Genomic DNA, 13223 nt, shown 5'->3' with positions numbered 1-13223 from the left:
GGTTTAAGAGATTAGTTAAACTACTTATGATAAAGTAAACTCATTTTCCCAGCATACTAATTAAAGCTAAGCTTATGTTTTGCTTGTGTTTTTAGTTTAGGGCTGAAATCAAACTATAACAAAATATGCAGCATCTTTCGAAGGGATTTTTTTTACTATATTCTACTTAAACGACAACTGAACAATTCAGATTTTGCGTGCTATTATTTTGGCCACAGTCTATATATTATATTAAAATATCAATTTGATTTAAAACATTGTCTCAAAAATGTACGCGTTTGTTAACCAAAACTTGAGCACATAGTTTATTAATTTAAAAATTTTTGAAGCAGTAATGTCTAACTATGATAAGTTCGCTCGGAACCAGCGTGTAGTTATACGCACTAACAACAGTCAAATCAACCAAAGTAAACAACTGCAAAACAATTACTCTTTGGAACTTCAGAACCCAAACAAACAAAATGGGGGGAAGCCAGTGCCAGCTCTGGATAAACCTCCCGCAGCTCCTGAAAGGCGCCCTGGAGACAAAACAGGGAACTTGACTACAATACCGGAGGTGCCAGGGAAAGGAAGGCTTCCAGATCTTCACTTCACAGAAGAAGAGAGAAAAAAGAAGAACAAATTAGGCACTTGTTTCCTTTTCCTTAATAAATATACAGGAATAACAGAGGGTTTATAGCTTTATTACTTTAACTGTAATCTACCGGTACGAGGTGTCATCGCGTGTAAGAAATGTCATTGTCACTTGTAATGAAAAACTCGAAACTCGCATAAGTTTGTTGATTACAACCATCATAATAATCCCTTGCCACCAAAGTCTTAATCCTGTGAAAGGGTTCTTAAATAATTGAACAACTCCTCTTCCCCCACTTGCAGCTCCACTCTTGCATCAATTTACCTACTTTGGACAATTCCCCCAATTTTCAGTTGTCATTCAGAAAAGGGGAGACAAGGGAAAAATTAGGACAAGGGAGCGGAGAGAAACCTGTATTTCTTCATATTAAACATATTTATATAGATAGAGGTTTGCCCCCACCAAAAATGGAAAAAAACGGAGTTAAAAGGACAAAAGGGAAAAATTTGCATTATCAGCAACGTATTGGCGAACAAGAGGCTCGCACGATTTCATCCTAGAACAGCAGAAAAATGTGGACCACGGGAAGAAAGTGAGAGAAGAGGAGAAACTGTTCCTGAAAGCGAGAAGAGAGCAAGCGTTGAAAGACAGAATTGTGGAGAAAAAGATAGAAGCAGCTGAAGCTAAAGGTGACATTTACATTCCCGAGGAAGAGAAGGAAGAAGAAACTGAAAAAGTTCCAACCCAAACCCCGACAAATAAGTTTTTGAACCAGAAGGTGATGAAACTGGACGATGGATCCAAATCAAAAGCAGTTCTTCACACGGACAAGACGCCAACTGGGGAGCTGAAGAAAAGAAGTCAACAGAAGCCCAAAAAAGTGAAGCCAATTGTAGTAGTCGGGCCAACTGGTTAGAATTTTTTGTCATTCATACTCTGAAAATCTAGCGTCTGTTGATTTGTTTCTCTAGAACCTCCAATTGTTTCTCTAGCTCCTCATCTGGGTCTATTTGATAGCATAGCAACCTTAAGTGTATGAACATCTCCCAGCAGTAGCTGTGGCGCCGTTCTGGGTCTTGACCAAATGATTGTATGATTTTCGGCATTGTTAACTTGATATTGCAGCGCCATATCAATTATATAGGTTGTAAGTATCACCGTGAAAAAACAAAAATGTCCATAAAACAGCAGGCAGAATTTCACAGGCATCAAATACAGAAATACAATTCTACAGTTGTTAATATATGAGTAACTCAGAAACTCATTTTCATTCAATCAAATGCTTCAGATATTGTATAAATCGTCAAGTTCATGCCTAAAATCTGATATCAAAATAATGACCGGAGCTATAAATTTCTACTCCTCGTTAAAATCATTCCTAGATTACGAGCTATATGCTTCCTAATATATTTTTATGCAGAAAACTATGACCTACCAGAAAGATTTCCTGTACCTGTTATTTCTGATTGATTTCGTTTGTCACTACTTTTTTGGCACGGCGGTTGCGGATTGTGAGAGCTAGACATTGTCAATTGTATGATCATATTTTGTATATTTTTATGGGGAATTTGGTTGATCTGTCATCAATCGAATAACCCACTTCCAGAAATAGAAAAATACCCAAAATTTGGAAGAGGTTATAAAAGAAAAAGCGCCTCAGAACTTCGTCAGAACTTGATTGAGGCAGTTTTTTCGTCTTTTCTAAATCTCAGCCAAGTTTTGAGTCAATTTTTTCTATTATTGGAAGTGAGTTATTCAATTAAAAAATCTAATTGAAAAAAGTTGATTCCTCGGAACTTCAAGTTAATTGTTCTAATTTAACGGAAAGTAATCTGTTTGAGGTACAGCAAATATTTCAAAGCGAAGTTTTTCTCAACATTGGACATACATAAAATATAAACAAGCTAACTGTTTCTTCGTGATGTTTGCTCAACTTTCGGATGGAAGAAAATTTGCAGTAAGTTCTCGAATCCGTTGGATCTTCATTTTCCTCAAAATTTGTTTACCGTTTTCGCAAGTAAAAAAAACGGTTTACAAACTTTTTGTTCCGACCCTCTTGAGGGGGAGGAACTATATACTCAACTGGGTTTTTTTTTGTTCCGTGAATTTTCGCCGCTCGATATATTCATCGTAGAGAGTTGAGACTGGTATCATTAGAAAGCTCATCCAGCGTAGAATATGGAATTAAAAAGATTTTTTTAATTTTCGATTTCTACAGAGAGTTATCGAGGTTTAAAGTTCTGAGAAAAGAAGAGTGAATTCACGTTGTTTTTATTCACATTTTCCGGAATTTTTGCCTAAATTTTCGTCAATTTGGCTAAAATTTGTTATAATTTTTAAGAATAGTGTCGTTGATTTTAATTTTGAAGACGAACAAGCATTGTTGATTGTTTTGATTTAATTTTTTTGGTCAAAAATCTGGCTAAACATTTCAAAATTTAGACTTTTTCATCAAAAACAGCACGAAATAAGCTATTTAGTCCACTTTGATTAAATTTGCCGACAGTACATCCCCAAACAACACTCAAAAAATCTTTGTAGACTCAGAGGGGGGCTACTTCTACTTCAGAGTCCGCTGAGAGTGCACTGTAGTTAAAACCTTGCCGTTTTTTGCCAACTTTATTCGTTGATTATCAAAAATGCAGAATTTATTTTGAGTTTTCAACTAACAAATTATCTATATCAACAACATTCGAAAAATCAGTTATTCCTAAAAACAATAAGTATTATTAGGGTTTGTTTTTGGCCATTCTAGGACTGTTACAATCCAAAAAAAATCGGGTTTTAATCAGTCGGTCTTTTTTTTAAAAAAAAAAAGACTTTTTTTTAATAATAAAAAAAAGAACATATCAAATCAAAGCTCAGGAGTGATAGGTCCAACCGATTTGCTTGTTAAGAAGCTCCAAGCTAATGCATTAAGTTTTTTAATTGAAAATTTATGGTCGTTTCTTTTTTAAAAATAATTGACCTTTCAATAAATAATGGCTTAATTAACTTTTTCTCTACTTTTTTTCTTAATTTGTACAACTTCCAGCTTAATGTCAGCAAAAAAACGACCGCTTCTTCTTTCTACTTATTTAACATTTATTCTCAGTTGCAGTTTTAAGCCTGAAATTATTGTTTTCTGGCTTTGATACCACAAGATTTCAGATTTTTTTTGTTTTGATATTTGCCAGTTTTTCACGTTTTCTAATTTTGTCACATTATCACATTTTTGACGGTTCTCATGTCACCTCATTGGCATTCAGAATAAAGCACAATTGAACATATTAAAATTCTGAAAGATATACATCATCGTTTTAACGGCCTCGACGCCTCTTTCTTGAAGAAATCAATTGAATTTTTTAATTTTGTCTCTAACTGTCATTTATACTTTGTCATTTCGGTCGTATGAAATTTCCTGTATAGTGATAGCTTTCATTGGCTTTTCATAGAAAAGTAGAAGAACCGATATTTTGATATTAGTAGATAGCTGATGGCTTTCATGACGATCAAAACAATCGTTTTCCAAAATTAAAAAAAAACTTAACTTCGCAATTTTTTTCAACTTCGCAATTTTGTTATTTTTATGTTTCTTTTTGTTACCTAATCTCGTTAGTTAACTACAAGTCAAATATAACATAATGGGTGTCAAAGGAATAAGAGGGATTGGTGTCCCAAAATCTTTTAAAGAATTTGTTATGACCTTACTGGCTTCGACACCGGTTTTTCACAAAAAAAAAGTAAACTAATGTGATTTTTGTCATATTTGACGTTCTTTTTGTAGATGCAAGAAATATTCTGAATAATTACAGGTCTCGAGGGCTTTTTTTTGAATAAACGACCCTATTTAAATAGCTCTTTTTGTTATTAATGCCTTTCATGACATTAACTGTAATTTTGTTTCAAAAAAAAAATTACATACTTTAGCACTTCGCTTTTTTGTCTGCTTGTTACCTAGTCTTACTAATGAATAGCCACGTACTAAATTATAGCTGTTTGAAGAAGGCGCAATCAAATGTATTTTGAGTGCCAAAAATTGGCTTGACGGCTTTGACAGCGTTTGCTGGCAAGTTTCAATTGAAATTTTGTTTGTTCTTTGTTGTTATTTTTAGCCGCTTTAAAAAACGAATAAGGACAGGTCCTAATGCCCTTCTATAGAAGTAGTGGAAATCGTAAATTTGTGGTAATATTAATTGATTCCTAATGGTATTTATTACTTTGAAGTTAACTGTTTCAAAAAAATAAGTTAATTTTTTTTTACTTTACTGTTTTTGTTCTTTCTTGTATAATTGTTACCAAACCTTTTTATGGACTGGTCGCATATGTTTTCTGGGGATTTATAAGTTATTTTTGTTTAGTTTTGGATTTATCTGACGGTATGTTGATTTTGTTATTAAATTTAGTTTTTAAGAGGGACATAAATTTTTTGATGTAATTAATGTTTGTTGTTGTTGTTGTTGTTTGACTTTGCTTTTCGTCTTGACTCGCTTTCTTAATATTGACATATTACAGCAATCTAATGCATCAACTTTTACTCCACTGAGGTATTTGCTTTGGAGGCTATCTTATCGTTGATACAGAATTTTTTGAAAAAGACTTGGGCTTTTTTGGGAATCGCAAAAAATAATTTTTGGGTTCTTCTATCTGTTCCTCATTTGGTAGACAATTATGCCAAATTTGTGGATGGGCGGGGTCGGAACCTTATGTGCCATCGCACATTACCGAGCCGCCTTGTTTTCTTTATACAAAAAGTGGTAATGATGGGTTCCAAAATAAAATACCATGAGATACCATTGGTTTCAACACACAATCTAATTCTTTTGTCAATTGAATTTGTGTCACTTAAAGAAAATCCCGTTTTTTCACTTGATCCAATTTTGAAGAAAAAATGGCAGGGAATGTACGAAAGCCCGAAAACCCAACATTTGCTTTCATATACTGCTTCTTTTGAAGTTATTTAAAGCTGATGCCATATGAAAGATTGAGCAAGACCACATAGGCCAATAAAATTTTTTTTAAATTTCGTGTGAAAATATTCGTGCAGCTTTTTTCAAAAATATTTCATTCAAACCAACTGAGAAATCTTTGCTGAGAAATTGATTTGTGTCACTGATGAATAGGAAAAATCAAATAACCGTCGTAAGTTTTCAGTACTGCTTTAAAATTGTTGCTGGAGATAGTCAAATTTATTGAAAAATTTATCTTAGTTGTTTGTCTGCTGAGTTTAGGAAAAAAATATCAGTTTAATTTTCGTCAATTGTTCTGAAAGTTTTTTATAGCAAACTGAAGCTTGTTCCTACGCTACTGGTTCCTATGATTGAGTGAAAAGAATCACTTTGACAGCAGTTTAACTACACTACAATTGGTTGAATGATCCCAATATAAATTTGAACTTTATGTGTGAGATCAGCGGATCTCAATTGAACGCATAAACTTGGGTGAGTCTTATTTCATCAAGTGAATAAAAACTTTCGACAGCAAAGTCTATTTTTTAAAAATTATTTCCCGGGTTGACAAAAAGATTTCATCTTGAACTCGAATATTTTGTATTTTTTAGACTATTTTTTTGAAGTATAGGTTTTGCAACTTGTCTCCACACTTTTCAAATTTTATTTAAAAACAGGATTTTCTAGAACTTGCATTCTATTAAAATTTTATGTTATGACTACAACTTTTTATAGAAGCCATAATGGGAAGTTGAAATTGTAAGAGATCAACACTGGGTGATTAAAAGACAGTTTGTTAAGTGAATTCTGATGTCCTTCAATGCTCGAATTCGTACATCACAAAAGCACGTACTGAAATACCTTTTTCAATAAACGCAGGAGAGAATCACCTTTTTTCAATTGAACTGATAATCAAACTGGTTATATTATTTGGTCACATTACAATGTTATGAAAGCGATTTAAAAATCAATAATGATTCATATCATTTTCTGCAAACTGAATACAAAATACTCGTGCTCGGAGCAGCCCTCTTCTAAACAGCAAATATTTCATTCAGCTGATACTGTTAATACTGACACATCTCGACTTCTGGGTCACTTTGGGTCAAAAACGATCTTTCGGAATCAGTGAGGAACTGCACTTCTCTAAAACAAGGTTGAGGTCCAAAACAAAATCACCTCTCATCAGACCGACCCACACAAAAGTGGCCTCTGACCATACCGCCCAGTCAAAAATGACCTCTGACCATACCGTCCCAGTCAAAAGTGACCTCCGATCAGAGCGTCCCAGACAAAAGTGACCTCTGATCACAGCGTCCCAGACAAAAGTGACCTCTGATCAGACCGTCCCAGACCGGATGATGGGGGGAGCAATCCTCACTACCTCCTTCCAGTTTTATTTTTTAAATTTGCACTCTTATAAATACACTCTTCCACCATAAATTATAAGCGGAGAAAAAGGGCGTAATTTTTTTACTCTTTCCCCTGTTATTTTTGGGTAAAATCCTCGGCACGGGTGGTAAAGGCCCATTTTTAGACTTGAATGACTAATTGAGTGTGATTTCTATCAACAGGAGAGCGACTCCCACACAACATCGCATTCCTGGGAGAGAGAGTCGATGAGAACAGAGCGAGTGAGTACTACAAAGAGAGAAAAGTAAAGCCGGGTAGTGACTATGACAAGCACTACGGAATGAGTTATTCAAAGAAACAGAAGAACCACAACATGTTCGACCCCCTCTTCTGTCTGTGCAACCCAGTATACCACTGGTCCAGAACTGACCTTTTTGGCAATCTGCAACAAGAGGCTGAAGATGTTGTCCACATGTTGCGGTAAATTTACTTTCATCAGAATAACTTTTGTGGAATGAACAAAAATTTGGGGTTGGACAGTAGATGGAAGAACAGCAAAAATATAAAGCGAAGATACACAATTAATTAGACATTGCAGTGGCCAATTATACTTTACTCTCAGGCGTACAGATTTTTTGAAGAGATAATTTATTCGGTCAATTATGATACATTCAAGAATACATTCCAATAATGATACATTCTAAACTGCTGCCAACGAACCTCATCTCTTACTTGCAAGCCTAGTGTGCTAACCATTACACCAACTGGTCTTAAGCTCTCGAACTCGGGCATCTATTATAACCCATTTTCATGTTCTTTCTTGCTCCTCAGGGCTTTATCTCTCTAGCCAAGTATAGGTTGAACAAATAGAGATTCTTGTCAAGCTTATCTTATGCACACTTTATAATTTTGGTTGTTCTCTGTCAATATGAAAACGAGACTACGGTTCATTATCAGTAAACGCCTGATCGAGATATGAGAACAGTTTCCACAGGACAAGAAAAATTTGGGGTCTTTCACACTATAGCCCCCCCCCCCCAGCTTAGCGGTCATATAACGAATACCCCCCCCCCCAACATGGTAGAAACCACATAATTGAGACTATATTTTTGTGGGGGATGGGGGCTTCAATGGCGTGAAAGTCCCAAATATACCTGCACGCATAACTCCTAAAAACATTTAGATACAAAACATCCGAGGACGGTGAACCATTATACATAATGGGTCACTACAGAGTGGGCACATTCCAACACCATTCCCTCTGGTTCCCAATCAACACTGGCTTCTACCTCTGGTTCAACATCCTCGAGAACTCCAAGAAGAAATTTTTACTTCCAAACAAACTTACCTGGCTTGAGTTTGACCTCGCCGAATGCCAGGGGAAGCAGCTCCACATTAACTGTTACCTTATAGACTCAACTAACAACGAATCTTTAAAGAAGTCCAGATCTGAACAGATGCCAGACCTCAAACATGACGTCATAAAGGACGAAGGCATGCAGTTCAAATCCAGACTCTTCAGTGACACGGATAGTGTTGTTTATGTTGACGTCACAAACGCGTTTGAGCACCCAAATAGCCAAGCGACCTGCCTGTTGTGGGTGACGTGCTGGGGCAAAGCGTGGCTGGGTAATGCTTGGGCTATTACAAGACGACCTCGCATCATTTTCCGAGACAAACCTGATAAGAAGAGTACCAAGAAAAAACTCAATTTTTAACCAATTCTGTTTTTCTCAAAATTTTGAAGAAATTTAAACTTGCGACATCTGGTACCTTTTAAAACTTCTTTTAAGCCTCAGAATATTGGTGTAATTTTTTATATTGGTATAATATTGGAGTATTATTCTCCTCTTTAGAATGATGGTTCAGTTACGTCAGACATCCTGTTTAGAATCGAGGCATTCGTACAAACGAAAGCTTCAAATTGATTACATCATTTTTATCTTCACATTCCTTTTGAAATTTAGCCCAATTAAAAAACAGATATTTGGTAAACAGTTAATAAACAATAAATAAGTGCAGAACCGCTCATGCAAGGAAAAATTCTTTTTGTTCTTTTTGTAGTCGTAAGACTTATTCTGACGAACGAAAGGTCTAATTGGCTTAATATTGAGGTATAGATGAACCTATTCAATAGCTGTCTCTAAGAACTAATTGTTTTAATGAAACTTTGCTGACTTTTTAAAAATTTTGTCCGTATTTGTAGTTCAGTTTGTAGTCGTAGGACTTAATCTGATTAAGGACAAGTCTCATTGCATCCCATTGAGGTATAAGACTCAACCTACTTAATGAATTTGACAGTTGATAGCTAATATAATTAATGGTTTCGATTATTTTTGTTGTTTCTCTCTTGCCTCGTAGTCTTATTAATGACAGGTCTCATCGGCACTCCAGCGCGACATCGCATTACGTAATTCATTTGGTAATTTTCAAAATAGTGTTCGATCTAGAGTTTGTAACAATTAGTTATTTTCGACCAGTAGGCGAAAATTTGAAAGTTCCCTACCTCCTCTTCAACTGGGAGACAATTAAGTCAAAATGTGGATGAACTGGGTTGGAGAAATATGTGCAAACGCACATTACCGAGCCTTTTTATCGAAAATTTATTAAGAGGTTTTCAAACTATTTTTTTCCAGAGCTCTATTTTAGGGTACAATTTTTCTGCTTAAATTGCCGATTACCTCTTTCTTAGGAAAATCTCTAAGACAACCAATGTATAACATGATTCATTCGTTTTAAACCGCGGAGAGCTTTTATAAATACACTTTATATCTATCACGTAACTGACTATCAAATAATCAAATCAAGAGAGAAGAGAAAAATTCACTAAAAATTTAGCAAATTAAAAATTTTGCAATATAATAATTGGGAAAAATACAAAAGTCATTTTTGATGTTAACATCAGTGCTGAAATTCAAAAGCAGAACTAATATGCCCAAAATTAACTAAAAGTTTCGCATCAGTAAATTGTCAAAATAGTTTTAAAAAAGTTAGGAAAAATAATTACTTGATTAACAGGTTTCATTTTCATCATTAGCAACTAAACCATAGCTACTCAAAAAATTAAAAGTCATTTAACATACAAAAATATTTTTGGTAAAAAAATTAGTTTCAAAACGGTTTCGCTAATATCTGTTTGAATTATAAGTTCTTTCAGTTTTCAGACAAATCGTAAAATTTTTTCTAAAATAGCTCCTTGATCGAAATACATCTTGCCAAAAAGTTAACCGCAATTGCGTTTTGAAAATTTTGAAACGGTAAATAAAAGAATTAGCTCAGCAATTTGCCGAAACAGGGATCGAATTTTTATCTCATGAATGTATAACGGTTCTTTCAAATCATGTTTTTGCACAGTACTCACAACCGCAAGCTGAGTGATTGCAGCAAAGAGCCACTTTATAAAGCAATTTCAACTTACTAAAATGTCAATTCAACTGAACTCTAAGTGAATTTAAGTTTTAGTTTTGAAATTTACTCATTCTAGTTAATTTGTGAATACAATGTTGAAACCCTTTTTAATACACAGCTAGCGTTCAAAATTAAATACTATCTTGTAAATTTAAATCAACAGTTCATTTGTTACTTTTAATCTTCTGGAACGGTGGCAAGATAAAAGATACCATTTTCTGAAGAGCGCAGTAAGCATTTTAATAAATATGTTTATAAATAATTAATTTTTTATCAATTTTTTATTTGAGCCAGCAGCTTATTTTCAACGTTGGCATTTGGTTTAACGTTCGCATTTTAACCGAGAGAAACAAATTTGAATGAAATGCAATAGTTAACATTGAAAAACATTATTTCAAAACTAAAAATAATAAGCAAGTAGCTAAATCCAATTTGGAAAACTGTTAAGTTTTCACAAACCTTGGTGTGCAACGAATTATTGTATACCTCAGCTGAAAGTGAGTTGCAGCTAAATATAAAGACTAGATTCATCATTATGTTAACGTGATTAACTTTGTTTGCTCAGTTGTAGCCAATTGAGTGCACTTTGATTATTAGATCAAAATAGTAGCTTCGGAAAACATACCTTAGGAGATTTGATCACGAGAAGTCTAGCTTCGCCTTTTGAAACTTTTAAAGAAAACTTTTTAAGAAAATTAGTTATTGAAACAAATCTGCAGAACTTTTTCTTCGTCGATTAAAGACACCAGCAATTAAAATTTTCAACTAGTTTGTTGTTCCAACATTTTTTAGAAATGGAGGATTATTTATGCGATACTTGGTCTTTTTGTCTAGATCAAATAGGCAAATTTTATGCACATCCCGTACAATGTGAAATCTCTTGAAACGCACGCAGATTTCAGCCATATAACATTGTTATTTTCATTAGCAAATTTGATATTTTAGATTACCAAATTTTTTCGTACTGATATCGATGATACTTTTTGGGGGGGGGGGGGGGGGGGGTTGAAGGTGGAGATTATATTAGTAAGCATTTACAGAATTTTTCGCGCTGATAATTTTCGAAATACTTACAGTGTTTAATAGTTGAACTCATCTTCCAGCAGGCTATGTTGCGGGACTTTCTACAATTCGCGGAATTTGACACGCAGTTAATACATTTTCGACTGTTTGTTGTCGATGAGAATTCAAATTGGGGTAATGATTGAAATTACATTGGAGTAGTGAAATCAACAAGAAACGAGTACTTTTGGAGCTATAAATGGCAGGTGAGCAAAATTTCCGTTTTGAAACGTTGTTTTTCAAGTGTAGGAAATTAAATTTTTCATGGTTTTTCTCTTAATTTCTGTCCGAATGAATTAAATTGTAAAACTTTTGTTCCAATAATGCATGGCTGCAATTGCTCAAACACCTAAAAAAATCAACTAATGGATTGTAGAACAAAGACACAACTTGCCTTTTTTTCTTGTTTTATCAGTTAGCAAAAAATAGAGAGGTAAAAGGGGCAACATAATGAAGCAGATTTGAGTTTACTTAGTAATTTAAATTGAAGTGGTTTTAATGAACTGACTGCATTGTTTCAAAAATGATCACTAATTTTTGTAATTTTCTCGTTCTTGATGTTCTCTTTTTCAGTCTCCCTATTGAAAGGTCTCATTGGTTGTCTAATGACTCCGGTTTCAATTTATTCAATTGCTTTATGCATATCTAACGGATTTAACAATTTTAACAGAATCAAATTTACAAAACTTTGACTGCTTTTTGAATTTCATCCGTTGTTATAGTATAGTTCTTTTCAAAGGTGTGTCAGTTGGACTCATTAAAGAAAGTCCTCTCTGGTTGACGAGGATTATTGAAATTTAATCAATGATATAAACTCAAACATAAGGGTTTAACCAACCTTCAGATCTCTTTAACAGAAAACATGAGCAATATAAAACAGAAAACTTTTTTACTGAACCATTTTTGAGTATGCCTAATGATTAATAACCAAATCCAACGCTTGTAACAACTTTAACGCCTTATCAAAAAAGGAACGAATTTTTAGATTTTGCCCAAATTTACGGTTCTTTTTTTGTCTGTCACTTAGGCTAATCCATCACAGGTCCCGTTGGGTTTCTAACAAATCACTTTTGTGGTTTATTCAACGATTGAAGTTCAAAATTAATAAATTTTATCAACTATGTCACATGTTTCAAAAAAAATCAGGGCATTTTCAAATCTTGCACTTCAGTATTACTAACAGCAGATCTTATAGCATTGGTTCTCTAATGAGTCATATTTTAACCTATTTGATAGCTTTCAGTCATATGTTAGTGTTTCAAAATCTCTATACGAGACCTGTTTTTAGAAAAAATGTGAGCTCTTCTTTGGGTTCTGTCGGATTTTTACTTCTTTTGCTGTTCTGTCACTTCGAATCATTAACGACATGTATCCTGGCGTCGTAATCAAATATGGTGAATTTTTCAGCTTTTTGGTTTTTGTAATTGCGCTTGCTGTTCTGTGACAAAATTGTCAGTTCTCATTGGGTCGCAAATTAAGCAAGTAGTTGATTTTACTGAACTAAATTCCAATCCAACTGTTTTGACGACTTGATATTATTTAGTTTCAAAAAATAACTAAAAGTTTTTCCATTTTGCCTGTTTTCTAATTGTTTGTGTTGCTTATTCTCACTAATGGCAGATTTTATTGGCCCTCTAATGCACTGACATATTTGTTAGCTGCTCTAAGAGCCATTTCCCAAACGATGCCATTTCACAAACGAAAAAGATCCTATATTGATTCGCTTTAACCAATTTTGCCGCTTTTTCGACATTTTATTTTGATTTTTCTTAGCTGGTTGCCGTCTTTACTTTCTTGTTTTTAAGCAACAATTGCTCAGCAAATACTTCAAAAAAACCCGCTTATCAAAACGCATAATCAAAAATAAAAAAGGTAGAAACCCGTAAATCATTAATTCC

At 34.1% G+C, this 13223-nt stretch overlaps 2 protein-coding genes across 3 annotated transcripts in view; one reads left to right on the top strand and one right to left on the bottom strand.

The window, feature by feature from the left end:
• LOC142341852 (heterogeneous nuclear ribonucleoprotein H-like) overlaps positions 1–13223 on the bottom strand; it is a 567627-nt gene that overhangs the window by 103331 nt on the left and 451073 nt on the right. The gene's annotated exons all lie outside the window — the stretch shown is intronic.
• Positions 240–8625, top strand: LOC142341123 (uncharacterized). Its single transcript, XM_075392013.1, has 4 exons — positions 240–626; positions 1093–1485; positions 7077–7335; positions 8039–8625. The coding sequence occupies exons 1-4, from the start codon at positions 335–337 to the stop codon at positions 8571–8573; spliced, it is 1479 nt and encodes a 492-aa protein (XP_075248128.1). The 5' UTR covers positions 240–334; the 3' UTR covers positions 8574–8625.

Source organism: Convolutriloba macropyga, chromosome 6 (assembly GCF_964194025.1).
Source record: "Convolutriloba macropyga chromosome 6, txConMacr16.3, whole genome shotgun sequence".
Lineage (NCBI taxonomy): Eukaryota > Metazoa > Xenacoelomorpha > Acoela > Convolutidae > Convolutriloba > Convolutriloba macropyga.
The sequence above is the reverse complement of the archived record's forward strand: the minus strand, read 5'-3'. Positions and strand labels throughout refer to the sequence as shown.

Excerpts from the sequence above, each read along its gene's own strand:
- LOC142341123 (XM_075392013.1), top strand. The coding sequence starts at position 335 with ATGTCTAACTATGATAAGTTCGCTCGGAACCAGCGTGTAGTTATACGC. Across the intron at positions 627-1,092 it reads AAAAAAGAAGAACAAATTAG|CAACGTATTGGCGAACAAGA; the intron begins GCACTTGTTTCC and ends TTGCATTATCAG. Across the intron at positions 1,486-7,076 it reads TGTAGTAGTCGGGCCAACTG|GAGAGCGACTCCCACACAAC; the intron begins GTTAGAATTTTT and ends TTCTATCAACAG.